A 27802-nucleotide genomic window follows, 5' to 3' on the forward strand; every position below is an offset into this window, starting at 1 on the left:
GTCAGCGGCGCTCGTGGTGCGCGTGCGTGCGGCAGTGCGGCGTGTTTGGTTTTTCCTCCAGACTCCGTCCGCGCAGAGAGGCCCCCCCCCCCGTGACCGCCTCCTGTCCGCCCAGGAGGGCCGCTATCCCCGGACACAGCCCCCGGTGCAGCCCCCGCTCCGCCCCGGGCCCCGAGCCCCGAACCCCGAGCCCCGAGCGCCGGGCCTCTGACGGCGGGAGGAGCCGCAGCGCAGGCCGCGGACGCAGACATGGAGCCGGGGATGGAGCGAGAGCGCAGCGGCCTCTCAGCGCTGTTCCAGGGGCTCATCTCAGACATGAAGGTCAGGGGGGCTGAGGGGGGAGAGGGGGGTCCGGGGGGGTTCGGGGGGGGGGGCTTGTGGAGCCGTGGGTCGGTGGTCAAAGGGACCTCGTTGTGTTTTGGTTCAGAGAAACAAACGTGGAGCTGCTTTGACACTTGGATGCAGAGACGCCGTTGAGTCACGTGACTTTAAAGCTCACGTGACGTTAAAGTCGCGTTTGAAAAACTAATAATAAAGTCCCTGTCAGTCGCTCCATTGCCTTCACTACCATCCACTATGGGCCGTTGGTGGTAGAGGGAGAGGAGAGAGGGATGGAGGAGGAGGAGTCAGAGCAGTCCTCCCTCTAATGCAGCGTTTCCACGGTAACCAGGCGCTGACGCGGGACACGCCCCTCAGCATCAGCACCGACTCCAGCAGCTGGAGAGGAGAGGCTGTGGTCCAGCTGTTTAATGTGGTCCAGCTGTTTAATGTGGTCCAGCTGTTTAATGTGGTCCACGTGTTTAATGTGGACCACATGTTTAATGTGGTCCACGTGTTTAATGTGGTCCACGTGTTTAATGTGGTCCAGCTGTTTAATGTGGTCCAGCTGTTTAATGTGGTCCATGTGTTTAATGTGGTCCAGCTGTTTAATGTGGTCCACGTGTTTAATGTGGTCCACGTGTTTAATGTGGTCCACGTGTTTAATGTGGTCCATGTGTTTAATGTGGTCCACCTGTTTAATGTGGTCCAGCTGTTTAATGTGGTCCATGTGTTTAATGTGGTCCACGTGTTTAATGTGGTCCAGCTGTTTAATGTGGTCCACGTGTTTAATGTGGTCCACGTGTTTAATGTGGTCCACGTGTTTAATGTGGTCCATGTGTTTAATGTGGTCCACCTGTTTAATGTGGTCCATGTGTTTAATGTGGTCCAGCTGTTTAATGTGGTCCAGCTGTTTAATGTGGTCCAGCTGTTTAATATGGTCCACATGTTTAATGTGGTCCACGTGTTTAATGTGGTCCATGTGTTTAATGTGGTCCACCTGTTTAATGTGGTCCAGCTGTTTAATGTGGTCCACGTGTTTAATGTGGTCCAGCTGTTTAATGTGGTCCAGCTGTTTAATATGGTCCACATGTTTAATGTGGTCCAGCTGTTTAATGTGGTCCACCTGTTTAATGTGGTCCAGCTGTTTAATGTGGTCCACGTGTTTAATGTGGTCCAGCTGTTTAATGTGGTCCAGCTGTTTAATATGGTCCACATGTTTAATGTGGTCCAGCTGTTTAATATGGTCCACATGTTTAATATGGTCCACATGTTTAATGTGGTCCACGTGTTTAATGTGGTCCACGTGTTTAATGTGGTCCAGCTGTTTAATGTGGTCCACCTGTTTAATGTGGTCCAGCTGTTTAATGTGGTCCACGTGTTTAATGTGGTCCACATGTTTAATATGGTCCACATGTTTAATGTGGTCCACGTGTTTAATGTGGTCCAGCTGTTTAATGTGGTCCACCTGTTTAATGTGGTCCAGCTGTTTAATGTGGTCCACGTGTTTAATGTGGTCCAGCTGTTTAATGTGGTCCAGCTGTTTAATGTGGTCCACCTGTTTAATGTGGTCCAGCTGTTTAATGTGGTCCACGTGTTTAATGTGGTCCACGTGTTTAATGTGGTCCACGTGTTTAATGTGGTCCAGCTGTTTAATGTGGTCCAGCTGTTTAATATGGTCCACATGTTTAATGTGGTCCAGCTGTTTAATATGGTCCACATGTTTAATGTGGTCCACGTGTTTAATGTGGTCCAGCTGTTTAATGTGGTCCACGTGTTTAATGTGGTCCACGTGTTTAATGTGGTCCACGTGTTTAATGTGGTCCAGCTGTTTAATGTGGTCCAGCTGTTTAATATGGTCCACATGTTTAATGTGGTCCAGCTGTTTAATGTGGTCCACGTGTTTAATGTGGTCCAGCTGTCTAATGTGGTCCAGCTGTTTAATATGGTCCACATGTTTAATGTGGTCCAGCTGTTTAATGTGGTCCAGCTGTTTAATGTGGTCCACGTGTTTAATGTGGTCCAGCTGTTTAATGTGGTCCACATGTTTAATGTGGTCCATGTGTTTAATGTGGTCCACCTGTTTAATGTGGTCCACCTGTTTAATGTGGTCCAGCTGTTTAATATGGTCCACATGTTTAATGTGGTCCAGCTGTTTAATGTGGTCCAGCTGTTTAATGTGGTCCAGCTGTTTAATGTGGTCCACGTGTTTAATGTGGTCCAGCTGTTTAATGTGGTCCAGCTGTTTAATGTGGTCCAGCTGTTTAATGTGGTCCACGTGTTTAATGTGGTCCAGCTGTTTAATGTGGTCCAGGCTCTGGGTTAGTTTAGGTTAGTTTAGGTTAGTTTAACCCGGTTTGACCCTGTTCTCCGTGTGTTCCAGGGCAGCCTGCCGCTGTGGGACGACCTCGTGAGTAAAGGCGGGAAACTGCAGACGCAGCTCAGGTACGTTCAGGAGTGACCACAGGGGGGCGCTCACACCCACAGATGAAACATAAGAGTGAAAGGTTCAGGTCAGGAGTGACCACAGGGGGCGCTCACACCCACAGATGAAACATAAGAGTGAAAGGTTCAGTTCAGGAGTGACCACAGGGGGCGCTCACGCCCACAGATGAAACATAAGATAGTGAAAGGTTCAGTTCAGGAGTGACCCACAGGGGGCGCTCACGCCCACAGATGAAACATAATAGTGAAAGGTTCAGTTCAGGAGTGACCACAGGGGGCGCTCACACCCACAGATGAAACATAAGAGTGAAAGGTTCAGTTCAGGAGTGGCCCACAGGGGGCGCTCACACCCACAGATGAAACATAAGAGTGAAAGTTTCAGTTCAGGAGTGACCCACAGGGGGCGCTCACACCCACAGATGAAACATAAGAGTGAAAGGTTCAGTTCAGGAGTGGCCCACAGGGGGCGCTCACACCCACAGATGAAACATAAGATAGTGAAAGGTTCAGTTCAGGAGTGACGCACAGGGGGCGCTCACACCCACAGATGAAACATAAGAGTGAAAGGTTCAGTTCAGGAGTGACCCACAGGGGGCGCTCACACCCACAGATGAAACATAAGATAGTGAAAGGTTCAGTTCAGGAGTGACCCACAGGGGGCGCTCACACCCACAGATGAAACATAAGATAGTGAAAGGTTCAGTTCAGGAGTGACCCACAGGGGGCGCTCACACCCACAGATGAAACATAAGATAGTGAAAGGTTCAGTTCAGGAGTGGCCCACAGGGGGCGCTCACACCCACAGATGAAACATAAGATAGTGAAAGGTTCAGTTCAGGAGTGGCCCACAGGGGGCGCTCACGCCCACAGATGAAACATAAGAGTGAAAGGTTCAGTTCAGGAGTGACCCACAGGGGGCGCTCACACCCACAGATGAAACATAAGAGTGAAAGGTTCAGTTCAGGAGTGGCCCACAGGGGGCGCTCACGCCCACAGATGAAACATAAGATAGTGAAAGGTTCAGTTCAGGAGTGGCCCACAGGGGGCGCTCACACCCACAGATGAAACATAAGATAGTGAAAGGTTCAGTTCAGGAGTGACCCACAGGGGGCGCTCACACCCACAGATGAAACATAAGATAGTGAAAGGTTCAGTTCAGGAGTGGCCCACAGGGGGCGCTCACACCCACAGATGAAACATAAGATAGTGAAAGGTTCAGTTCAGGAGTGACCCACAGGGGGCGCTCACACCCACAGATGAAACATAAGATATTGAAAGGTTCAGTTCAGGAGTGGCCCACAGGGGGCGCTCACACCCACAGATGAAACATAAGAGTGAAAGGTTCAGTTCAGGAGTGACCACAGGGGGCGCTCACACCCACAGATGAAACAATAAACACATTTGTTCCTCAGAGCGACTCTCGCCGCCGTCGCCTCGTTCCTCGACGCCTTCCAGAGAGTGGCCGACGCCGCCTCCGGCAGCAGAGGTGAGTCAGATGCCCTAACGCTCCTGCTCAGAGTAAATACTGCAGTACTGCAGTACTCCAGTACTATAGTACAGAAGTATCTGTGTTTCAGGAGCGATGCAGGACCTCGGAGCCGCTCTGACTCGACTGTGTTTGAGACATCGCAGCATCGAGACCAAACTCAGGAACTTCAGCGGGTGAGGATCTGTACTCAAGTACACAGATACTGGAGTATCCGTGTACTCCAGTCTCTGTGTACTCCAGTATCTGTACTCGAGTACAGAGACTCGAGTCTCTGTGTACTCCAGTATCTGTACTCGAGTATCTGTGTTATCCAGTGTCCGTGTACTCCAGTCTCTGTACTCCAGTATCTGGGTACTCCAGTATCTGTACTCCAGTATCTGTGTTATCCAGTGTCCGTGTACTCCAGTATCTGTACTCCAGTATCTGTACTCCAGTATCTGTACTCCAGTATCTGGGTACTCCAGTATCTGTACTCCAGTATCTGTACTCCAGTATCTGTACTCCAGTATCTCTCTTGTACTCAGGGCGTTTGCTGACCACCTGGTGGCGCCGCTGCAGGAGCAGATGGACGACTGGAAGAAAAACACACAGAGTTTGGACAAAGACCATCACAAAGGTACTGCAGTAATACTGATACTATACTACTGCAGTAATACTACTATAAAACTGCAGTAACACTGATACTATACTATTGCAGTAATACCACTATACTACTGCAGTAATACTACTATACTACTGCAGTAATACTACTATACTACTGCAGTAATACTACTATACTACTGCAGTAATACTACTATACTACTGCAGTAATACTACTATACTACTGCAGTAATACTACTATACTACTGCAGTAATACTACTATACTACTGCAGTAATACTACTATTCCTTATGAAACTAATAATCCTACTACTATGACTAATACTACTGCAGTCCTAACACTAATACTAATACTATTACTGCTACAGCAGATATAATAATGTCATATAAAGTTATTTTGTGTGTGTGTTTGTGTGTTTGTGTTACAGAATGTAAAAAGGTTCGTCAGGAGCTGAAGAAACGCTCGTCCGACTCGCTCAAACTGCAGAAGAAAAACAAGAAAGGTCAGAAAACTTTATCAGTACTTCAATACTCGAGTACTTTAATCCTCCAGTACTTAAATACTCGAGTACTTCAACACTCGAGTACTTCAATACTCGAGTACTTCAACACTCGAGTACTTCAAAACTCCAGTACTTTAATCCTCCAGTACTTTAATCCTCCAGGACTTTAATCGTCCAGTACTTTAATCCTCCAGGACTTTAATCCTCCAGTACTTTAATCCTCCAGGACTTTAATCCTCCAGTACTTTAATCCTCCAGGACTTTAATCCTCCAGGACTTCAGTCCTCCAGGACTTTAATCCTCCAGGACTTTAATCCTCCAGGACTTTAATCCTCCAGTACTTTAATCCTCCAGGACTTTAATCCTCCAGGACTTTAATCCTCCAGTACTTTAATCCTCCAGTACTTTAATCCTCCAGTACTTTAATCCTCCAGTGCTTCAATCCTCCAGTACTTTAATCCTCCAGTACTTTAATCCTCCAGTACTTTAATCCTCCAGTACTTTAATCCTCCAGTACTTCAATCCTCCAGTACTTCAGTCCTCCAGTGCTTCAATCCTCCAGTACTTTAATCCTCCAGTGCTTCAGTCCTCCAGTGCTTTAATCCTCCAGTACTTCAATCCTCCAGTACTTTAATCCTCCAGTACTTCAATCCTCCAGTACTTTAATCCTCCAGTACTTTAATCCTCCAGTACTTTAATCCTCCAGGACTTTAATCCTCCAGGACTTTAATCCTCCAGTACTTTAATCCTCCAGGACTTCAATCCTCCAGTACTTTAATCCTCCAGTACTTTAATCCTCCAGTACTTTAATCCTCCAGTACTTTAATCCTCCAGTACTTTAATCCTCCAGTACTTCAATCCTCCAGTACTTCAGTCCTCCAGTGCTTCAATCCTCCAGTACTTTAATCCTCCAGTGCTTCAATCCTCCAGTACTTTAATCCTCCAGTGCTTCAATCCTCCAGTACTTTAATCCTCCAGTGCTTCAATCCTCCAGTACTTTAATCCTCCAGTGCTTCAGTCCTCCAGTGCTTTAATCCTCCAGTGCTTCAGTCCTCCAGTGCTTTAATCCTCCAGTGCTTCAGTCCTCCAGTGCTTTAATCCTCCAGTACTTCAATCCTCCAGTACTTTAATCCTCCAGTACTTTAATCCTCCAGTGCTTCAATCCTCCAGTACTTTAATCCTCCAGTGCTTCAATCCTCCAGTACTTTAATCCTCCAGTACTTTAATCCTCCAGTACTTCAATCCTCCAGTACTTTAATCCTCGAGTACTTTAATCCTCCAGTACTTTAATCCTCCAGTACTTTAATCCTCCAGTACTTCAAACTGTGTCCCTGCAGGGCCTCCAGGCGGCGCTGTGGAGCTGCTGGAGGAGCTGGAGAGGAACGCGGTGAGAAGAGCTCTGCTGGAGGAACGAGGACGATTTTGCTTCCTGGTCGCCAAGCTCCGCCCACTCATGGTCAGCACAGGCTCCGCCCCCTCGCGCTCAGAAAATGGCGTTTTCGTTTCATGCTTTAACGACGTTCTTCTCCAGGACGAGGAGATGCGTCTGCTCGCCGACGTGTCTCACCTGCAGAGTCTGAGTGAAGACCTGAGGATCCTCACCATGGACCCGCACAAGCTGCCCCCAGCCGGAGAGCAGGTGAGCCTCAGCCCCGCCCACTCAAACACAGCCCCGCCCACTCACAGCCCCGCCCCCTCGCTCCCCTTCACATCAAACCCCTCACCATGGACCCGCACAAGCTGCCCCCAGCCGGAGAGCAGGTGAGCCTCAGCCCCGCCCACTCAAACACAGCCCCGCCCACGCACAGCCCCGCCCACTCACAGCCCCGCCCCCTCGCTCCCCTTTACATTAAACCCCTCACCATGGACCCGCACAAGCTGCCCCCAGCCGGAGAGCAGGTGAGCCAAAGCCCCGCCCACTCACAGCCCCGCCCACACACAGCCCCGCCCACTCACAGCCCCGCCCCTACGCTCCTCTTCACATCAAACCCCTCTTCAGTCAGTAGACGTTCCTCTTCAGTCTGTAGACGTTCCTCTTCAGTCTGTAGACGTTCCTCTTCAGTCAGTAGACGTTCCTCTTCAGTCTGTAGACGTTCCTCTTCAGTCTGTAGACGTTCCTCTTCAGTCAGTAGACGTTCCTCTTCAGTCTGTAGACGTTCCTCTTCAGTCAGTAGACGTTCCTCTTCAGTCAGTAGACGTTCCTCTTCAGTCTGTAGACGTTCCTCTTCAGTCTGTAGACGTTCCTCTTCAGTCAGTAGATGTTCCTCTTCAGTCTGTAGACGTTCCTCTTCAGTCAGTAGACGTTCCTCTTCAGTCAGTAGACGTTCCTCTTCAGTCAGTAGACGTTCCTCTTCAGTCTGTAGACGTTCCTCTTCAGTCTGTAGACGTTCCTCTTCAGTCAGTAGACGTTCCTCTTCAGTCTGTAGACGTTCCTCTTCAGTCTGTAGACGTTCCTCTTCAGTCTGTAGACATTCCTCTTCAGTCTGTAGATGTTCCTCTTCAGTCAGTAGACGTTCCTCTTCAGTAGACGTTCCTCTTCAGTCTGTAGACGTTCCTCTTCAGTCAGTAGACGTTCCACTTCAGTCAGTAGATGTTCCTCTTCAGTCTGTAGACGTTCCTCTTCAGTCAGTAGACGTTCCACTTCAGTCTGTAAACGTTCCTCTTCAGTCAGTAGACGTTCCTCTTCAGTCTGTAGATGTTCCTCTTCAGTCAGTAGACGTTCCTCATCAGTCTGTAGACGTTCCTCTTTAGTCAGTAAACGTTCCTCTTCAGTCAGTAGACGTTCCTCTTCAGTCAGTAGACGTTCCTCTTCAGTCTGTAGACGTTCCTCTTCAGTCTGTAGACGTTCCTCTTCAGTCAGTAGATGTTCCTCTTCAGTCTGTAGACGTTCCTCTTCAGTCAGTAGACGTTCCTCTTCAGTCAGTAGACGTTCCTCTTCAGTCAGTAGACGTTCCTCTTCAGTCAGTAGACGTTCCTCTTCAGTCTGTAGACGTTCCTCTTCAGTCAGTAGACGTTCCTCTTCAGTCTGTAGACGTTCCTCTTCAGTCTGTAGACGTTCCTCTTCAGTCTGTAGACGTTCCTCTTCAGTCTGTAGACGTTCCTCTTCAGTCAGTAGACGTTCCTCTTCAGTCTGTAGACGTTCCTCTTCAGTCTGTAGACGTTCCTCTTCAGTCTGTAGACATTCCTCTTCAGTCTGTAGATGTTCCTCTTCAGTCAGTAGACGTTCCTCTTCAGTAGACGTTCCTCTTCAGTCTGTAGACGTTCCTCTTCAGTCAGTAGACGTTCCACTTCAGTCAGTAGATGTTCCTCTTCAGTCTGTAGACGTTCCTCTTCAGTCAGTAGACGTTCCACTTCAGTCTGTAAACGTTCCTCTTCAGTCAGTAGACGTTCCTCTTCAGTCTGTAGATGTTCCTCTTCAGTCAGTAGACGTTCCTCATCAGTCTGTAGACGTTCCTCTTTAGTCAGTAAACGTTCCTCTTCAGTCAGTAAACGTTCCTCTTCAGTAGACGTTCCTCTTCAGTCAGTAAACGTTCCTCTTCAGTCAGTAGACGTTCCTCTTCAGTCAGTAGACGTTCCTCTTCAGTAGACGTTCCTCTTCAGTCTGTAGACGTTCCTCTTCAGTCTGTAGACGTTCCTCTTCAGTCTGTAGACGTTCCTCTTTAGTCTGTAGACGTTCCTCTTCAGTCTGTAGACGTTCCTCTTCAGTAGACGTTCCTCTTCAGTCTGTAGACGTTCCTCTTCAGTCTGTAGACGTTCCTCTTCAGTAGACGTTCCTCTTCAGTCTGTAGACGTTCCTCTTCAGTCTGTAGATGTTCCACTTCAGTCAGTAGACGTTCCTCTTCAGTCTGTAGACGTTCCTCTTCAGTCTGTAGACGTTCCTCTTCAGTCTGTAGACGTTCCTCTTCAGTCTGTAGACGTTCCTCTTCAGTAGACGTTCCTCTTCAGTCAGAAGACGTTCCTCTTCAGTCAGTAGACGTTCCTCTTCAGTCTGTAGACGTTCCTCTTCAGTCTGTAGATGTTCCTCTTCAGTCAGTAGACGTTCCTCTTCAGTCAGTAGACGTTCCTCTTCAGTCTGTAGACGTTCCTCTTCAGTAGATGTTCCTCTTCAGTCTGTAGACGTTCCTCTTCAGTCAGTAGACGTTCCTCTTCAGTTTGTAGATGTTCCTCTTCAGTCTGTAGACGTTCCTCTTCAGTCTCTAGACGTTCCTCTTCAGTCTGTAGACGTTCCTCTTCAGTCTGTAGATGTTCCTCTTCAGTAGACGTTCCTCTTCAGTCAGTAGACGTTCCTCTTCAGTCAGTAGATGTTCCTCTTCAGTCAGTAGATGTTCCTCTTCAGTCTGTAGACGTTCCTCTTCAGTCAGTAGACGTTCCTCTTCAGTCTGTAGACGTTCATCTTCAGTCAGTAGACGTTCCTCTTCAGTCTGTAGACGTTCCTCTTCAGTCTGTAGACGTTCATCTTCAGTCTGTAGACGTTCATCTTCAGTCAGTAGACGTTCCTCTTCAGTCTGTAGACGTTCCTCTTCAGTCAGTAGACGTTCCTCTTCAGTCAGTAGACGTTCCTCTTCAGTAGACGTTCCTCTTCAGTCTGTAGACGTTCCTCTTCAGTCTGTAAACGTTCCTCTTCAGTAGACGCTCCTCTTCAGTCTGTAGACGTTCCTCTTCAGTCTGTAGACGTTCCTCTTCAGTCAGTAGACGTTCCTCTTCAGTCTGTAGACGTTCCTCTTGTTCTGTAGACGTTCCTCTTCAGTCAGTAGACGTTCCTCTTCAGTCTGTAGACGTTCCTCTTCAGTCTGTAGACGTTCCTCTTCAGTCTGTAGACGTTCCTCTTGTTCTGTAGACGTTCCTCTTCAGTCTGTAAACGTTCCTCTTCAGTCAGTAGACGTTCCTCTTCAGTCTGTAGACGTTCCTCTTCAGTCTGTAGACGTTCCTCTTCAGTCTGTAGACGTTCCTCTTGTTCTGTAGACGTTCCTCTTCAGTCTGTAGACGTTCCTCTTCAGTCTGTAGACGTTCCTCTTCAGTCTGTAGACGTTCCTCTTGTTCTGTAGACGTTCCTCTTCAGTCTGTAAACGTTCCTCTTCAGTCAGTAGACGTTCCTCTTCAGTCAGTAGACGTTCCTCTTCAGTCAGTAGACGTTCCTCTTCAGTCAGTAGACGTTCCTCTTCAGTCTGTAGACGTTCCTCTTCAGTCAGTAGACGTTCCTCTTCAGTCTGTAGACGTTCCTCTTCAGTCTGTAGATGTTCCTCTTCAGTCTGTAGATGTTCCTCTTCAGTCAGTAGACGTTCCTCTTCAGTCAGTAGACGTTCCTCTTCAGTCAGTAGACGTTCCTCTTGTTCTGTAGACGTTCCTCTTCAGTCTGTAGACGTTCCTCTTGTTCTGTAGACGTTCCTCTTCAGTCTGTAAACGTTCCTCTTCAGTCAGTAGACGTTCCTCTTCAGTCAGTAGACGTTCCTCTTCAGTCAGTAGACGTTCCTCTTCAGTCTGTAGACGTTCCTCTTCAGTCTGTAGACGTTCCTCTTGTTCTGTAGACGTTCCTCTTCAGTCTGTAAACGTTCCTCTTCAGTCAGTAGACGTTCCTCTTCAGTCAGTAGACGTTCCTCTTCAGTCAGTAGACGTTCCTCTTCAGTCAGTAGACGTTCCTCTTCAGTCAGTAGACGTTCCTCTTCAGTCTGTAGACGTTCCTCTTCAGTCTGTAGACGTTCCTCTTCAGTCTGTAGATGTTCCTCTTCAGTAGACGTTCCTCTTCAGTCTGTAGATGTTCCTCTTCAGTCAGTAGACGTTCCTCTTCAGTCTGTAGACGTTCCTCTTCAGTCTGTAGACGTTCCTCTTCAGTCTGTAGATGTTCCTCTTCAGTAGACGTTCCTCTTCAGTCTGTAGATGTTCCTCTTCAGTCAGTAGACGTTCCTCTTCAGTCAGTAGACGTTCCTCTTCAGTCTGTAGACGTTCCTCTTCAGTCTGTAGACGTTCCTCTTCAGTCTGTAGATGTTCCTCTTCAGTAGACGTTCCTCTTCAGTCAGTAGACGTTCCTCTTCAGTAGACGTTCCTCTTCAGTCTGTAGATGTTCCTCTTCAGTCAGTAGACGTTCCTCTTCAGTCTGTAGACGTTCCTCTTCAGTCAGTAGACGTTCCTCTTCAGTCAGTAGACGTTCCTCTTCAGTCAGTAGACGTTCCTCTTCAGTCTGTAGACGTTCCTCTTCAGTCTGTAGACGTTCCTCTTCAGTCAGTAGACGTTCCTCTTCAGTCTGTAGACGTTCCTCTTCAGTCTGTAGACGTTCCTCTTCAGTCTGTAGACGTTCCTCTTCAGTCAGTAGACGTTCCTCTTCAGTCAGTAGACGTTCCTCCTCAGTTTGTAGACGTTCCTCTTCAGTCTGTAGACGTTCCTCTTCAGTCAGTAGACGTTCCTCTTCAGTCTGTAGACGTTCCTCTTCAGTAGACGTTCCTCTTCAGTCTGTAGACGTTCCTCTTCAGTCTGTAGACGTTCCTCTTCAGTCTGTAGACGTTCCTCTTCAGTCAGTAGACGTTCCTCTTCAGTCAGTAAACGTTCCTCTTCAGTCTGTAGACGTTCCTCTTCAGTCAGTAGACGTTCCTCTTCAGTCTGTAGACGTTCCTCTTCAGTCAGTAGACGTTCCTCTTCAGTCTGTAGACGTTCCTCTTCAGTCTGTAGACGTTCCTCTTCAGTCAGTAGACGTTCCTCTTCAGTCAGTAGACGTTCCTCTTCAGTCAGTAGACGTTCCTCTTCAGTCAGTAGACGTTCCTCTTCAGTCAGTAGACGTTCCTCTTCAGTCAGTAGACGTTCCTCTTCAGTCAGTAGACGTTCCTCTTCAGTCTGTAGACGTTCCTCTTCAGTCAGTAGATGTTCCTCTTCAGTCTGTAGACGTTCCTCTTCAGTAGACGTTCCTCTTCAGTCTGTAGATGTTCCTCTTCAGTCAGTAGACGTTCCTCTTCAGTCTGTAGACGTTCCTCTTCAGTCAGTAGATGTTCCTCTTCAGTCTGTAGACGTTCCTCTTCAGTCAGTAGATGTTCCTCTTCAGTCTGTAGACGTTCCTCTTCAGTCAGTAGATGTTCCTCTTCAGTCTGTAGACGTTCCTCTTCAGTAGACGTTCCTCTTCAGTCAGTAGACGTTCCTCTTCAGTCAGTAGACGTTCCTCTTCAGTCAGTAGACGTTCCTCTTCAGTAGACGTTCCTCTTCAGTCTGTAGACGTTCCTCTTCAGTTTGTAGACGTTCCTCTTCAGTCAGTAGACGTTCCTCTTCAGTCAGTTGACGTTCCTCTTCAGTCAGTAGACGTTCCTCTTCAGTCTGTAGACGTTCCTCTTCAGTCTGTAGACGTTCCTCTTCAGTCTGTAGACGTTCCTCTTCAGTCTGTAGACGTTCCTCTCCAGTCAGTAGACGTTCCTCTTCAGTCTGTAGACGTTCCTCTTCAGTCAGTAGACGTTCCTCTTCAGTCTGTAGACGTTCCTCTTCAGTCAGTAGATGTTCCTCTTTAGTCTGTAGACGTTCCTCTTCAGTCAGTAGACGTTCCTCTTCAGTCTGTAGACGTTCCTCTTCAGTCAGTAGACGTTCCTCTTCAGTCTGTAGATGTTCCTCTTTAGTCTGTAGACGTTCCTCTTCAGTCTCTAGACGTTCCTCTTCAGTCAGTAGATGTTCCTCTTTAGTCTGTAGACGTTCCTCTTCAGTCAGTAGACGTTCCTCTTCAGTCAGTAGATGTTCCTCTTTAGTCTGTAGACGTTCCTCTTCAGTCAGTAGACGTTCCTCTTCAGTCAGTAGACGTTCCTCTTCAGTCAGTAGATGTTCCTCTTTAGTCTGTAGACGTTCCTCTTCAGTCAGTAGACGTTCCTCTTCAGTCAGTAGACGTTCCTCTTCAGTCAGTAGATGATCCTCTTCAGTCAGTAGACGTTCCTCTTCAGTTTGTAGACGTTCCTCTTCAGTCTGTAGATGTTCCTCTTCAGTAGACGTTCCTCTTCAGTCTGTAGATGTTCCTCTTCAGTCAGTAGACGTTCCTCTTCAGTCGGTAGACGTCCCTCTTCAGTCTGTAGACGTTCCTCTTCAGTCTGTAGACGTTCCTCCTCAGTCTGTAGACGTTCCTCTTCAGTCAGTAGACGTCCCTCTTCAGTCTGTAGACGTTCCTCTTCAGTAGACGTTCCTCTTCAGTCAGTAGACGTTCCTCTTCAGTCAGTAGACGTTCCTCTTCAGTCAGTAGACGTTCCTTTTCAGTCAGTAGACGTTCCTCTTCAGTCTGTAGACGTTCCTCTTCAGTCAGTAGACGTTCCTCTTCAGTCAGTAGACGTTCCTCTTCAGTCAGTAGATGTTCCTCTTCAGTTTGTAGACGTTCCTCTTCAGTCTGTAGACGTTCCTCTTCAGTCAGTAGACGTTCCTCTTCAGTCTGTAGACGTTCCTCTTCAGTTTGTAGACGTTCCTCTTCAGTCTGTAGACGTTCCTCTTCAGTCTGTAGATGTTCCTCTTCAGTCAGTAGACGTTCCTCTTCAGTCAGTAGACGTTCCTCTTCAGTCTGTAGACGTTCCTCTTCAGTCTGTAGACGCTCCTCTTCAGTAGACGTTCCTCTTCAGTCTGTAGATGTTCCTCTTCAGTCAGTAGACGTTCCTCTTCAGTTTGTAGACGTTCCTCTTCAGTCAGTAGACGTTCCTCTTCAGTCAGTAGACGTTCCTCTTCAGTCAGTAGACGTTCCTCAGTAGACGTTCCTCTTCAGTCAGTAGACGTTCCTCTTCAGTCTGTAGACGTTCCTCTTCAGTCAGTAGACGTTCCTCTTCAGTCAGTAGACGTTCCTCTTCAGTCTGTAGACGTTCCTCTTCAGTCAGTAGACGTTCCTCTTCAGTCTGTAGACGTTCCTCTTCAGTCTGTAGACGTTCCTCTTCAGTCTGTAGACGTTCCTCTTCAGTCTGTAGACGTTCCTCTTCAGTAGATGTTCCTCTTCAGTCAGTAGACGTTCCTCTTCAGTCAGTAGACGTTCCTCTTCAGTCTGTAGACGTTCCTCTTCAGTCTGTAGACGTTCCTCTTCAGTCTGTAGACGTTCCTCTTCAGTAGACGTTCCTCTTCAGTCAGTAGATGTTCCTCTTCAGTCAGTAGACGTTCCTCTTCAGTCTGTAGACGTTCCTCTTCAGTCAGTAGACGTTCCTCTTCAGTCAGTAGACGTTCCTCTTCAGTCTGTAGACGTTCCTCTTCAGTCTGTAGACGTTCCTCTTCAGTCAGTAGACGTTCCTCTTCAGTCTGTAGACGTTCCTCTTCAGTCAGTAGACGTTCCTCTTCAGTCTGTAGACGTTCCTCTTCAGTCTGTAGACGTTCCTCTTCAGTCTGTAGACGTTCCTCTTCAGTCAGTAGACGTTCCTCTTCAGTCTGTAGACGTTCCTCTTCAGTCTGTAGACGTTCCTCTTTAGTCAGTAAACGTTCCTCTTCAGTCAGTAGACGTTCCTCTTCAGTCAGTAGACGTTCCTCTTCAGTCAGTAGACGTTCCTCTTCAGTCAGTAGACGTTCCTCTTCAGTCTGTAGACGTTCCTCTTCAGTCAGTAGACGTTCCTCTTCAGTCTGTAGACGTTCCTCTTCAGTCTGTAGATGTTCCTCTTCAGTCTGTAGATGTTCCTCTTCAGTCAGTAGACGTTCCTCTTCAGTCAGTAGACGTTCCTCTTCAGTCAGTAGACGTTCCTCTTGTTCTGTAGACGTTCCTCTTCAGTCTGTAGACGTTCCTCTTGTTCTGTAGACGTTCCTCTTCAGTCTGTAAACGTTCCTCTTCAGTCAGTAGACGTTCCTCTTCAGTCAGTAGACGTTCCTCTTCAGTCAGTAGACGTTCCTCTTCAGTCTGTAGACGTTCCTCTTCAGTCTGTAGACGTTCCTCTTGTTCTGTAGACGTTCCTCTTCAGTCTGTAAACGTTCCTCTTCAGTCAGTAGACGTTCCTCTTCAGTCAGTAGACGTTCCTCTTCAGTCAGTAGACGTTCCTCTTCAGTCAGTAGACGTTCCTCTTCAGTCAGTAGACGTTCCTCTTCAGTCTGTAGACGTTCCTCTTCAGTCTGTAGACGTTCCTCTTCAGTCTGTAGATGTTCCTCTTCAGTAGACGTTCCTCTTCAGTCTGTAGATGTTCCTCTTCAGTCAGTAGACGTTCCTCTTCAGTCTGTAGACGTTCCTCTTCAGTCTGTAGACGTTCCTCTTCAGTCTGTAGATGTTCCTCTTCAGTAGACGTTCCTCTTCAGTCTGTAGATGTTCCTCTTCAGTCAGTAGACGTTCCTCTTCAGTCAGTAGACGTTCCTCTTCAGTCTGTAGACGTTCCTCTTCAGTCTGTAGACGTTCCTCTTCAGTCTGTAGATGTTCCTCTTCAGTAGACGTTCCTCTTCAGTCAGTAGACGTTCCTCTTCAGTAGACGTTCCTCTTCAGTCTGTAGATGTTCCTCTTCAGTCAGTAGACGTTCCTCTTCAGTCTGTAGACGTTCCTCTTCAGTCAGTAGACGTTCCTCTTCAGTCAGTAGACGTTCCTCTTCAGTCAGTAGACGTTCCTCTTCAGTCTGTAGACGTTCCTCTTCAGTCTGTAGACGTTCCTCTTCAGTCAGTAGACGTTCCTCTTCAGTCTGTAGACGTTCCTCTTCAGTCTGTAGACGTTCCTCTTCAGTCTGTAGACGTTCCTCTTCAGTCAGTAGACGTTCCTCTTCAGTCAGTAGACGTTCCTCCTCAGTTTGTAGACGTTCCTCTTCAGTCTGTAGACGTTCCTCTTCAGTCAGTAGACGTTCCTCTTCAGTCTGTAGACGTTCCTCTTCAGTAGACGTTCCTCTTCAGTCTGTAGACGTTCCTCTTCAGTCTGTAGACGTTCCTCTTCAGTCTGTAGACGTTCCTCTTCAGTCAGTAGACGTTCCTCTTCAGTCAGTAAACGTTCCTCTTCAGTCTGTAGACGTTCCTCTTCAGTCAGTAGACGTTCCTCTTCAGTCTGTAGACGTTCCTCTTCAGTCAGTAGACGTTCCTCTTCAGTCTGTAGACGTTCCTCTTCAGTCTGTAGACGTTCCTCTTCAGTCAGTCGACGTTCCTCTTCAGTCAGTAGACGTTCCTCTTCAGTCAGTAGACGTTCCTCTTCAGTCAGTAGACGTTCCTCTTCAGTCAGTAGACGTTCCTCTTCAGTCAGTAGACGTTCCTCTTCAGTCAGTAGACGTTCCTCTTCAGTCTGTAGACGTTCCTCTTCAGTCAGTAGATGTTCCTCTTCAGTCTGTAGACGTTCCTCTTCAGTAGACGTTCCTCTTCAGTCTGTAGATGTTCCTCTTCAGTCAGTAGACGTTCCTCTTCAGTCTGTAGACGTTCCTCTTCAGTCAGTAGATGTTCCTCTTCAGTCTGTAGACGTTCCTCTTCAGTCAGTAGATGTTCCTCTTCAGTCTGTAGACGTTCCTCTTCAGTCAGTAGATGTTCCTCTTCAGTCTGTAGACGTTCCTCTTCAGTAGACGTTCCTCTTCAGTCAGTAGACGTTCCTCTTCAGTCAGTAGACGTTCCTCTTCAGTCAGTAGACGTTCCTCTTCAGTAGACGTTCCTCTTCAGTCTGTAGACGTTCCTCTTCAGTTTGTAGACGTTCCTCTTCAGTCAGTAGACGTTCCTCTTCAGTCAGTTGACGTTCCTCTTCAGTCAGTAGACGTTCCTCTTCAGTCTGTAGACGTTCCTCTTCAGTCTGTAGACGTTCCTCTTCAGTCTGTAGACGTTCCTCTTCAGTCTGTAGACGTTCCTCTCCAGTCAGTAGACGTTCCTCTTCAGTCTGTAGACGTTCCTCTTCAGTCAGTAGACGTTCCTCTTCAGTCTGTAGACGTTCCTCTTCAGTCAGTAGATGTTCCTCTTTAGTCTGTAGACGTTCCTCTTCAGTCAGTAGACGTTCCTCTTCAGTCTGTAGACGTTCCTCTTCAGTCAGTAGACGTTCCTCTTCAGTCTGTAGATGTTCCTCTTTAGTCTGTAGACGTTCCTCTTCAGTCTCTAGACGTTCCTCTTCAGTCAGTAGATGTTCCTCTTTAGTCTGTAGACGTTCCTCTTCAGTCAGTAGACGTTCCTCTTCAGTCAGTAGATGTTCCTCTTTAGTCTGTAGACGTTCCTCTTCAGTCAGTAGACGTTCCTCTTCAGTCAGTAGACGTTCCTCTTCAGTCAGTAGATGTTCCTCTTTAGTCTGTAGACGTTCCTCTTCAGTCAGTAGACGTTCCTCTTCAGTCAGTAGACGTTCCTCTTCAGTCAGTAGATGATCCTCTTCAGTCAGTAGACGTTCCTCTTCAGTTTGTAGACGTTCCTCTTCAGTCTGTAGATGTTCCTCTTCAGTAGACGTTCCTCTTCAGTCTGTAGATGTTCCTCTTCAGTCAGTAGACGTTCCTCTTCAGTCGGTAGACGTCCCTCTTCAGTCTGTAGACGTTCCTCTTCAGTCTGTAGACGTTCCTCCTCAGTCTGTAGACGTTCCTCTTCAGTCAGTAGACGTCCCTCTTCAGTCTGTAGACGTTCCTCTTCAGTAGACGTTCCTCTTCAGTCAGTAGACGTTCCTCTTCAGTCAGTAGACGTTCCTCTTCAGTCAGTAGACGTTCCTTTTCAGTCAGTAGACGTTCCTCTTCAGTCTGTAGACGTTCCTCTTCAGTCAGTAGACGTTCCTCTTCAGTCAGTAGACGTTCCTCTTCAGTCAGTAGATGTTCCTCTTCAGTTTGTAGACGTTCCTCTTCAGTCTGTAGACGTTCCTCTTCAGTCAGTAGACGTTCCTCTTCAGTCTGTAGACGTTCCTCTTCAGTTTGTAGACGTTCCTCTTCAGTCTGTAGACGTTCCTCTTCAGTCTGTAGATGTTCCTCTTCAGTCAGTAGACGTTCCTCTTCAGTCAGTAGACGTTCCTCTTCAGTCTGTAGACGTTCCTCTTCAGTCTGTAGACGCTCCTCTTCAGTAGACGTTCCTCTTCAGTCTGTAGATGTTCCTCTTCAGTCAGTAGACGTTCCTCAGTAGACGTTCCTCTTCAGTCAGTAGACGTTCCTCTTCAGTTTGTAGACGTTCCTCTTCAGTCAGTAGACGTTCCTCTTCAGTCAGTAGACGTTCCTCTTCAGTCTGTAGACGTTCCTCTTCAGTTTGTAGACGTTCCTCTTCAGTCAGTAGACGTTCCTCTTCAGTCAGTAGACGTTCCTCTTCAGTCAGTAGACGTTCCTCAGTAGACGTTCCTCTTCAGTCAGTAGACGTTCCTCTTCAGTCTGTAGACGTTCCTCTTCAGTCAGTAGACGTTCCTCTTCAGTCAGTAGACGTTCCTCTTCAGTCTGTAGACGTTCCTCTTCAGTCAGTAGACGTTCCTCTTCAGTCTGTAGACGTTCCTCTTCAGTCTGTAGACGTTCCTCTTCAGTCTGTAGACGTTCCTCTTCAGTCTGTAGACGTTCCTCTTCAGTAGATGTTCCTCTTCAGTCAGTAGACGTTCCTCTTCAGTCAGTAGACGTTCCTCTTCAGTCTGTAGACGTTCCTCTTCAGTCTGTAGACGTTCCTCTTCAGTCTGTAGACGTTCCTCTTCAGTAGACGTTCCTCTTCAGTCAGTAGATGTTCCTCTTCAGTCAGTAGACGTTCCTCTTCAGTCTGTAGACGTTCCTCTTCAGTCAGTAGACGTTCCTCTTCAGTCAGTAGACGTTCCTCTTCAGTCTGTAGACGTTCCTCTTCAGTCTGTAGACGTTCCTCTTCAGTCAGTAGACGTTCCTCTTCAGTCTGTAGACGTTCCTCTTCAGTCAGTAGACGTTCCTCTTCAGTCTGTAGACGTTCCTCTTCAGTCTGTAGACGTTCCTCTTCAGTCTGTAGACGTTCCTCTTCAGTCAGTAGACGTTCCTCTTCAGTCTGTAGACGTTCCTCTTCAGTCTGTAGACGTTCCTCTTTAGTCAGTAAACGTTCCTCTTCAGTCAGTAAACGTTCCTCTTCAGTAGACGTTCCTCTTCAGTCAGTAAACGTTCCTCTTCAGTCAGTAAACGTTCCTCTTCAGTCTGTAGACGTTCCTCTTCAGTCAGTAGACGTTCCTCTTCAGTAGACGTTCCTCTTCAGTCTGTAGACGTTCCTCTTCAGTCTGTAGACGTTCCTCTTCAGTCTGTAGACGTTCCTCTTTAGTCTGTAGACGTTCCTCTTCAGTCTGTAGACGTTCCTCTTCAGTCTGTAGACGTTCCTCTTCAGTCTGTAGACGTTCCTCTTCAGTCTGTAGACGTTCCTCTTCAGTCTGTAGATGTTCCTCTTCAGTCTGTAGATGTTCCTCTTGTTCCTGACCTGGTGGTGTTTCTCCTGCAGCTCCTGCTCGGCCTGACGTCGTCTGAAAGCTCCTGGTCCTTCCAGACTCCGCCCACTTCGCCCACGTCTCCCGGCGCCATCGTGTCCAGGACGTCCAGCGTGTCCAGGTGAGGTCCTCACTCTGCAGCGCCGCCTACAGGAGACTTCTCTTCTACAGCGAACAGACGAGGACTCAAGAACCTTCAGAACCTGACCTCTCCCCTCTCTGACCTCTCTCTGACCTCTGACCTCTGCCCTCAGCTCGGTGAACTCTGTGGGCAGCGGCGGCTCCTCGGACGCTCCTCTCTTCAGGTGTGGCCAGGTTCAGCTCGGCTCCGCCTCCTCACAGCTAGGCTCCGCCTCCTCACAGGACTCTGGGTTTAACTCCCAGGACCTCGGCGCCGCGCCCGTGAGTACTCGAGTAAACCATGCAGTTACTTTCCCACGACCGACTCCAAAACTAAACCCGGTCCTAAAATGTCTCGGTTTGAAAACGTTCGATGTTTCAGTGAAGATGAAGCGAAATCATCGAACAGATTTGTGGATGATTCAGTGCAGATAAAGGCACAATGAGGACGGTTTCTGCCAGACAAACACATCAGATTAACCTCTGAACTACCGCCTGAACCGAGACGACCTTTTTCCTCACGTCATCACATTTTCCAGTTTAGCTTTGCCCAAATCTGTCTGTAGGCCAGTGTAACACCTCATTTGAAAGCAAAGACCTACAAAACTCATCTAAATGGATCTTTTTCCTCACGTTATCAGATTTTTTTGCCATCATTTTTTTGTTGGGTATTCAACTCATTTTTGTAACTTTTTTTTCATTTTTTTCATCATTTTTTAAATATTTTTTTGTCAAATTTGTAGCACTTTTTTTAATCACATTTTTGTCATTTTTTCTTCAATTTTCATACATTTTTTGTCATTTTTTTTCCAAATTTTCAGCACATTTTCATCACATTTTTTTTGTCACATTTTTGTCATTTTTTCGTCAATTTTTTATCAATTTTTTGTCGTTTTTTTGGTCACATTTTTGTCATTTTTCCGTCACTTTTTATCACATTTTTGTCATTTTTTTTGTCAATTTTTTATGAAATTTTTGTCATTTTTTATCAGATTTTTGACATTTTTTTAATCACATTTTTGTCATTTTTTTGTCACATTTTTTTCATTTTTTTGTGACATTTTTTTTGTGACATTTTTTTTGTCACATTTTTTTCGTACATTTTTTCAATTTGTTTTGACATTTTTGTGACATTTTTGCCACTTTTTCATCAATTTTTCGTCACTTTTTTGTCACATTTCCATCATCGTTTTCGTCTCAGTTTTGTTGTTATTTTCTCTCCTCTTTTCCAGAAGCTTTTGGATTGGGATAAAGCCAAACTGGAGAAAATGTGCTCGGTTCAGGTGGTAGTTAAGGGTTTAAAATACATTAAAATCATTCAGTGCTGCCCCCTATAGTTCACAGTTTATAATCCAATAGCTTTATCATAATACACTGAAACTATTAACATATTCATGACACATCGATAAAGTCTAAATCAGGGCCATACAGTGGTTTATTGTATGGACGCTGTTGAATGAAATGAAGCTTTATTGTTGTTTTCCGTCCTGTTTCCGAGGTCTGGGACGGCGGCCCTCTGCAGCCTGTAGGGGGCGCTGTGAGGAGGAGCAGGGAGCGCGATGACAGAGACCCGAGAGACCCCAGAGACCACAGAGACCCCAGAGACCCCAGAGACCCCAGAGATCCCAGAGATCCCAGAGATCCCAGAGACCCCAGAGATCCCAGAGACCCCAGAGACCCGAGAGACCCGAGAGACCCCAGAGATCGAGACCCAAGAGACAGAGACCTGAGAGACCCCCGGGACCGAGACCCCAGAGACCTGAGAGACCCCCGAGACCCCAGAGAGGAGCTGCTCCAGGCCCTGACCCGAGGACTGGACCGAGAGCAGAGCCACACCCCCTCCTGCCCCGACACCAGACGCCGAGACTCCGCCTACTGCAGCCAGGGCCACACCCCCTCCTGCTCCGATGACCTCGCGGGTACGAGACGCCGCTCACTAACATTTCAACACCACAGCAACAACAGAATATCTAGTATATACAGTATGGCCCTTCTTTAGTACAGTATGGTCCTTCTTTAGTACAGTATGGTCCTTCTTTAGTACAGTATGGTCCTTCTTTAGCACAGTATGGTCCTTCTTTAGTACAGTATGGTCCTTCTTTAGTACAGTATGGTCCTTCTTTAGTACAGTATGGTCCTTCTTTAGTACAGTATGGTCCTTCTTTAGTACAGTATGGTCCTTCTTTAGCACAGTATGGTCCTTCTTTAGTACAGTATGGCCCTTCTTTAGTACATTATGGCCCTTCTTTAGTACCGTATGGCCCTTCTTTAGTACAGTATGGTTCTTCTTTAGTACCGTATGGCCCTTCTTTAGTACCGTATGGCCCTTCTTTAGTACAGTATGGTTCTTCTTTAGTACAGTATGGTCCTTCTTTAGTACAGTATGGTCCTTCTTTAGTACAGTATGGCCCTTCTTTAGTACAGTATGGTCCTTCTTTAGTACAGTATGGCCCTTCTTTAGTACAGTATGGTCCTTCTTTAGTACAGTATGACCCTTCTTTAGTACAGTATGGCCCTTCTTTAGTACAGTATGGTCCTTCTTTAGTACAGTGTGGTCCTTCTTTAGTACAGTATGGTCCTTCTTTAGTACAGTGTGGTCCTTCTTTAGTACAGTATGGTCCTTCTTTAGTACAGTATGGTCCTTCTTTAGTACAGTATGGCCCTTCTTTAGTACAGTATGGTCCTTCTTTAGTACAGTATGGCCCTTCTTTAGTACAGTATGGTCCTTCTTTAGTACAGTATGACCCTTCTTTAGTACAGTATGGCCCTTCTTTAGTACAGTATGGTCCTTCTTTAGTACAGTGTGGTCCTTCTTTAGTACAGTATGGTCCTTCTTTAGTACAGTGTGGTCCTTCTTTAGTACAGTATGGTCCTTCTTTAGTACAGTATGGTCCTTCTTTAGTACAGTATGGCCCTTCTTTAGTACAGTATGGTCCTTCTTTAGCACAGTATGGTCCTTCTTTAGTACAGTATGGTCCTTCTTTAGTACAGTATGGTCCTTCTTTAGTACAGTATGGTCCTTCTTTAGTACAGTATGGTCCTTCTTTAGCACAGTATGGTCCTTCTTTAGTACAGTATGGCCCTTCTTTAGTACATTATGGCCCTTCTTTAGTACCGTATGGCCCTTCTTTAGTACAGTATGGCCCTTCTTTAGCACAGTATGGTCCTTCTTTAGTACAGTATGGTCCTTCTTTAGTACAGTATGGTCCTTCTTTAGTACAGTATGGTCCTTCTTTAGCACAGTATGGTCCTTCTTTAGTACAGTATGGCCCTTCTTTAGTACATTATGGCCCTTCTTTAGTACCGTATGGCCCTTCTTTAGTACAGTATGGTTCTTCTTTAGTACAGTATGGTCCTTCTTTAGTACAGTATGGTCCTTCTTTAGCACAGTATGGTCCTTCTTTAGTACAGTATGGTCCTTCTTTAGTACAGTATGGTCCTTCTTTAGTACAGTATGGTCCTTCTTTAGTACAGTATGGTCCTTCTTTAGCACAGTATGGTCCTTCTTTAGTACAGTATGGTCCTTCTTTAGTACAGTATGGTCCTTCTTTAGTACAGTATGGTCCTTCTTTAGCACAGTATGGTCCTTCTTTAGTACAGTATGGTCCTTCTTTAGTACAGTATGGTCCTTCTTTAGTACAGTATGGTCCTTCTTTAGTACAATATGGTCCTTCTTTAGCACAGTATGGTCCTTCTTTAGTACAGTATGGTCCTTCTTTAGTACAGTATGGCCCTTCTTTAGTACAGTATGGTCCTTCTTTAGCACAGTATGGTCCTTCTTTAGTACAGTATGGTCCTTCTTTAGTACAGTATGGTCCTTCTTTAGTACAGTATGGTCCTTCTTTAGCACAGTATGGTCCTTCTTTAGTACAGTATGGCCCTTCTTTAGTACATTATGGCCCTTCTTTAGTACCGTATGGCCCTTCTTTAGTACAGTATGGTTCTTCTTTAGTACAGTATGGTCCTTCTTTAGTACAGTATGGTCCTTCTTTAGCACAGTATGGTCCTTCTTTAGTACAGTATGGTCCTTCTTTAGTACAGTATGGTCCTTCTTTAGTACAGTATGGTCCTTCTTTAGTACAGTATGGTCCTTCTTTAGCACAGTATGGTCCTTCTTTAGTACAGTATGGCCCTTCTTTAGTACATTATGGCCCTTCTTTAGTACCGTATGGCCCTTCTTTAGTACAGTATGGTTCTTCTTTAGTACCGTATGGCCCTTCTTTAGTACCGTATGGCCCTTCTTTAGTACAGTATGGTTCTTCTTTAGTACAGTATGGTCCTTCTTTAGTACAGTATGGTCCTTCTTTAGTACAGTATGGCCCTTCTTTAGTACAGTATGGTCCTTCTTTAGTACAGTATGGCCCTTCTTTAGTACAGTATGGTCCTTCTTTAGTACAGTATGGTCCTTCTTTAGCACAGTATGGTCCTTCTTTAGTACAGTATGGTCCTTCTTTAGTACAGTATGGTCCTTCTTTAGTACAGTATGGTCCTTCTGTAGCACAGTATGGTCCTTCTTTAGTACAGTATGGTCCTTCTTTAGTGCAGTATGGTCCTTCTTTAGTACAGCATGGTCCTTCTTTAGTACAGTATGGCCCTTCTTTAGTACAGTATGGTCCTTCTTTAGCACAGTATGGTCCTTCTTTAGTACAGTATGGTCCTTCTTTAGTACAGTATGGCCCTTCTTTAGTACAGTATGGTCCTTCTTTAGTACAGTATGGCCCTTCTTTAGTACAGTATGGTCCTTCTTTAGTACAGTATGGTCCTTCTTTAGTACAGTATGGTCCTTCTTTACTACAGTATGGTCCTTCTTTAGTACAGTATGGTCCTTCTTTAGTACAGTATGGTCCTTCTTTATTACAGTATGGCCCTTCTTTAGTACAGTATGGTCCTTCTTTAGCACAGTATGGTCCTTCTTTAGTACAGTATGGTCCTTCTTTAGTACAGTATGGTCCTTCTTTAGTACAGTATGGCCCTTTAGTACAGTATGGCCCTTCTTTAGTACAGTATGGTCCTTCTTTAGTACAGTATGGTCCTTCTTTAGTACAGTTTGGTCCTTCTTTAGTACAGTATGGTCTTTCTTTAGCGCAGTATGGTCCTTCTTTAGTACAGTATTGTCCTTCTTTAGTACAGTATGGTCCTTCTTTAGCACAGTATGGTCCTTCTTTAGTACAGTATGGTCCTTTAGTACAGTATGGTCCTTCTTTAGTACAGTATGGTCCTTCTTTAGTACAGTATGGTCCTTTAGTACAGTATGGTCCTTCTTTAGTACAGTATGGTCCTTTAGTACAGTATGGTCCTTCTTTAGTACAGTATGGTCCTTCTTTAGTACAGTATGGTCCTTCTTTAGTACAGTATGGCCGTTCTTTAGTACAGTATGGTCCTTCTTTAGTACAGTATGGTCCTTCTTTAGTACAGTTTGGTCCTTCTTTAGTACAGTATGGCCCTTCTTTAGTACAGTATGGCCCTTCTTTAGTACAGTTTGGTCCTTCTTTAGTACAGTATGGTCCTTCTTTAGTACAGTATGGTCCTTCTTTAGTACAGTATGGTCCTTTAGTACAGTATGGTCCTTCTTTAGTACAGTATGGTCCTTCTTTAGTACAGTATGGTCCTTCTTTAGTACAGTATGGTCCTTCTTTAGTACAGTTTGGTCCTTCTTTAGTACAGTATGGCCCTTCTTTAGTACAGTATGGCCCTTCTTTAGTACAGTATGGTCCTTCTTTAGTACAGTATGGTCCTTCTTTAGTACAGTTTGGTCCTTCTTTAGTACAGTATGGTCCTTCTTTAGTACAGTATGGTCCTTCTTTAGTACAGTATGGTCCTTTAGTACAGTATGGTCCTTCTTTAGTACAGTATGGTCCTTTAGTACAGTATGGCCCTTCTTTAGTACAGTATGGTCCTTCTTTAGTACAGTATGGTCCTTCTTTAGTACAGTATGGTCCTTCTTTAGTACAGTATGGTCCTTTAGTACAGTATGGTCCTTCTTTAGTACAGTATGGTCCTTCTTTAGTACAGTATGGTCCTTTAGTACAGTATGGCCCTTCTTTAGTACAGTATGGTCCTTCTTTAGTACAGTATGGTCCTTCTTTAGTACAGTATGGTCCTTCTTTAGTACAGTATGGTCCTTCTTTAGTACAGTATGGTCCTTCTTTAGTACAGTTTGGTCCTTCTTTAGTACAGTATGGCCCTTCTTTAGTACAGTATGGCCCTTCTTTAGTACAGTATGGTCCTTCTTTAGTACAGTATGGTCCTTCTTTAGTACAGTTTGGTCCTTCTTTAGTACAGTATGGTCCTTCTTTAGTACAGTATGGTCCTTCTTTAGTACAGTATGGTCCTTTAGTACAGTATGGTCCTTCTTTAGTACAGTATGGTCCTTTAGTACAGTATGGTCCTTCTTTAGTACAGTATGGTCCTTCTTTAGTACAGTATGACCCTTCTTTAGTACAGTATGGCCCTTCTTTAGTACAGTATGGTCCTTTAGTACAGTATGGTCCTTCTTTAGTACAGTATGGTCCTTCTTTAGTACAGTATGGTCCTTCTTTAGTACAGTATGGTCCTTCTTTAGTACAGTATGGTCCTTTAGTACAGTATGGTCCTTCTTTAGTACAGTATGGTCCTTTAGTACAGTATGGTCCTTCTTTAGTACAGTATGGTCCTTCTTTAGTACAGTATGGTCCTTCTTTAGTACAGTATGGCCGTTCTTTAGTACAGTATGGTCCTTCTTTAGTACAATATGGTCCTCCTTTAGTACAGTTTGGCCCTTCTTTAGTACAGTATGGCCCTTCTTTAATACAGTATGGTCCTTCTTTAGTACAGTATGGCCCTTCTTTAGTACAGTATGGTCCTTCTTTAGTACAGTATGGCCCTTCTTTAGTACAGTATGGTCCTTCTTTAGTACAGTATGGTCCTTCTTTAGTACAGTATGATCCTTCTTTAGTACAGTATGGCCCTTCTTTAGTACAGTATGGTCCTTCTTTAGTACAGTATGGTCCTTCTTTAGTACAGTATGGCTCTTCTTTAGTACAGTATGGCCCTTCTTTAGTACAGTTTGGTCCTTCTTTAGTACAATATGGTCCTTCTTTAGTACAGTATGGTCCTTCTTTAGTACAGTATGGTCCTTCTTTACTACAGTATGGTCCTTCTTTAGTACAGTATGGCTCTTCTTTAGTACAGTATGACCCTTCTTTAGTACAGTATGACCCTTCTTTAGTACAGTATGGTCCTTCTTTAGTACAGTATGGTTCTTCTTTAGTACCGTATGGCCCTTCTTTAGTACAGTATGGTCCTTCTTTAGTACATTATGGCCCTTCTTTAGCACAGTATGGCCCTTCTTTAATACAGTATGGTCCTTCTTTAGTACAGTATGGCCCTTCATTAGTACAGTATGGTCCTTCTTTAGTACAGTATGGTCCTTCTTTAGTACAGTATGGTCCTTCTTTAGTACAGTATGGCTCTTCTTTAGTACAGTATGACCCTTCTTTAGTACAGTATGACCCTTCTTTAGTACAGTATGGTCCTTCTTTAGTACAGTATGGTTCTTCTTTAGTACCGTATGGCCCTTCTTTAGTACAGTATGGTTCTTCTTTAGTACCGTATGGCCCTTCTTTAGTACAGTATGGTCCTTCTTTAATACAGTATGGTCCTTCTTTAGTACAGTATGGTCCTTCTTTAGTACAGTATGGTCCTTCTTTGTCTCTTCTCAGGTTCAGACGGCGATCACTTCTCCTCGGAGGCGGAGCTCCACACGCCCACAGACTCCGCCCCCTTCGCCCGACGGCCCCTCCCCCCGCGATGCGCCCCCCTGGTGTCGACACCAGGGGTCGCCACCATCCGCCGCGCTCCGTCCTCTAAGGCGTCGCTGCGCCGCTCCTCCCTCGGCCTGAGCCTCGGCCCCGCCCCCGTCCGGCCCCCTATGATCCCGGTGAAGACGCCCACGGTGCCCCGCCCCTTCGCCACGGAGCCGCCCGCCCCGCCCCCGCCGCAGCCCGTCAGAGGAGGCGCCGGCCGCAGGAAGGAGGCGCAGCAGACGGATTACCTCACACTGATCCGACGAGGAGTCAAACTCAAGACCAACGCGCAGGTGGACGACCGCTCGGCGCCGCGGATTCAGTGACCG

The 27802-nt window shown here is 46.1% G+C and overlaps 1 protein-coding gene across 3 annotated transcripts; it reads left to right on the forward strand.

The window, feature by feature from the left end:
• Positions 1-27802, forward strand: LOC306973750 (protein MTSS 2-like). 3 transcript variants are annotated; one of them, XM_079570753.1, is made up of 14 exons: positions 1-321; positions 2702-2763; positions 4176-4249; positions 4341-4425; positions 4777-4868; positions 5280-5354; positions 6692-6810; positions 6886-6993; positions 19584-19690; positions 19824-19971; positions 21188-21269; positions 21363-21384; positions 21460-21608; positions 27390-27802. In XM_079570753.1, exons 1-14 carry the CDS (start codon positions 250-252, stop codon positions 27797-27799), a joined length of 1605 nt encoding a protein of 534 aa, XP_079426879.1. In that variant the 5' UTR covers positions 1-249; the 3' UTR covers positions 27800-27802. The 3 variants fall into 3 exon arrangements, with proteins under 3 accessions (XP_079426879.1, XP_079426878.1, XP_079426880.1); XM_079570752.1 differs by lacking the exon at positions 21363-21384 and having other exon boundaries at positions 21411-21608; XM_079570754.1 differs by lacking the exon at positions 21363-21384 and having other exon boundaries at positions 21444-21608.

This window comes from Gobius niger, assembly GCF_951799975.1.
Source record: "Gobius niger genome assembly, chromosome: 14".
In the NCBI taxonomy this organism is placed as follows: domain Eukaryota; kingdom Metazoa; phylum Chordata; class Actinopteri; order Gobiiformes; family Gobiidae; genus Gobius; species Gobius niger.

What these genes read in the sequence shown, in the direction of transcription:
- LOC306973750 (XM_079570752.1), top strand. Translation starts at nt 250, where the DNA reads ATGGAGCCGGGGATGGAGCGAGAGCGCAGCGGCCTCTCAGCGCTGTTC. An exon ending in CGCCGCCTCCGGCAGCAGAG is followed by an intron (nt 4,250 to 4,340) that starts GTGAGTCAGATG and finishes TCTGTGTTTCAG; the next exon opens with GAGCGATGCAGGACCTCGGA. An exon ending in CCAAGCTCCGCCCACTCATG is followed by an intron (nt 6,811 to 6,885) that starts GTCAGCACAGGC and finishes GTTCTTCTCCAG; the next exon opens with GACGAGGAGATGCGTCTGCT.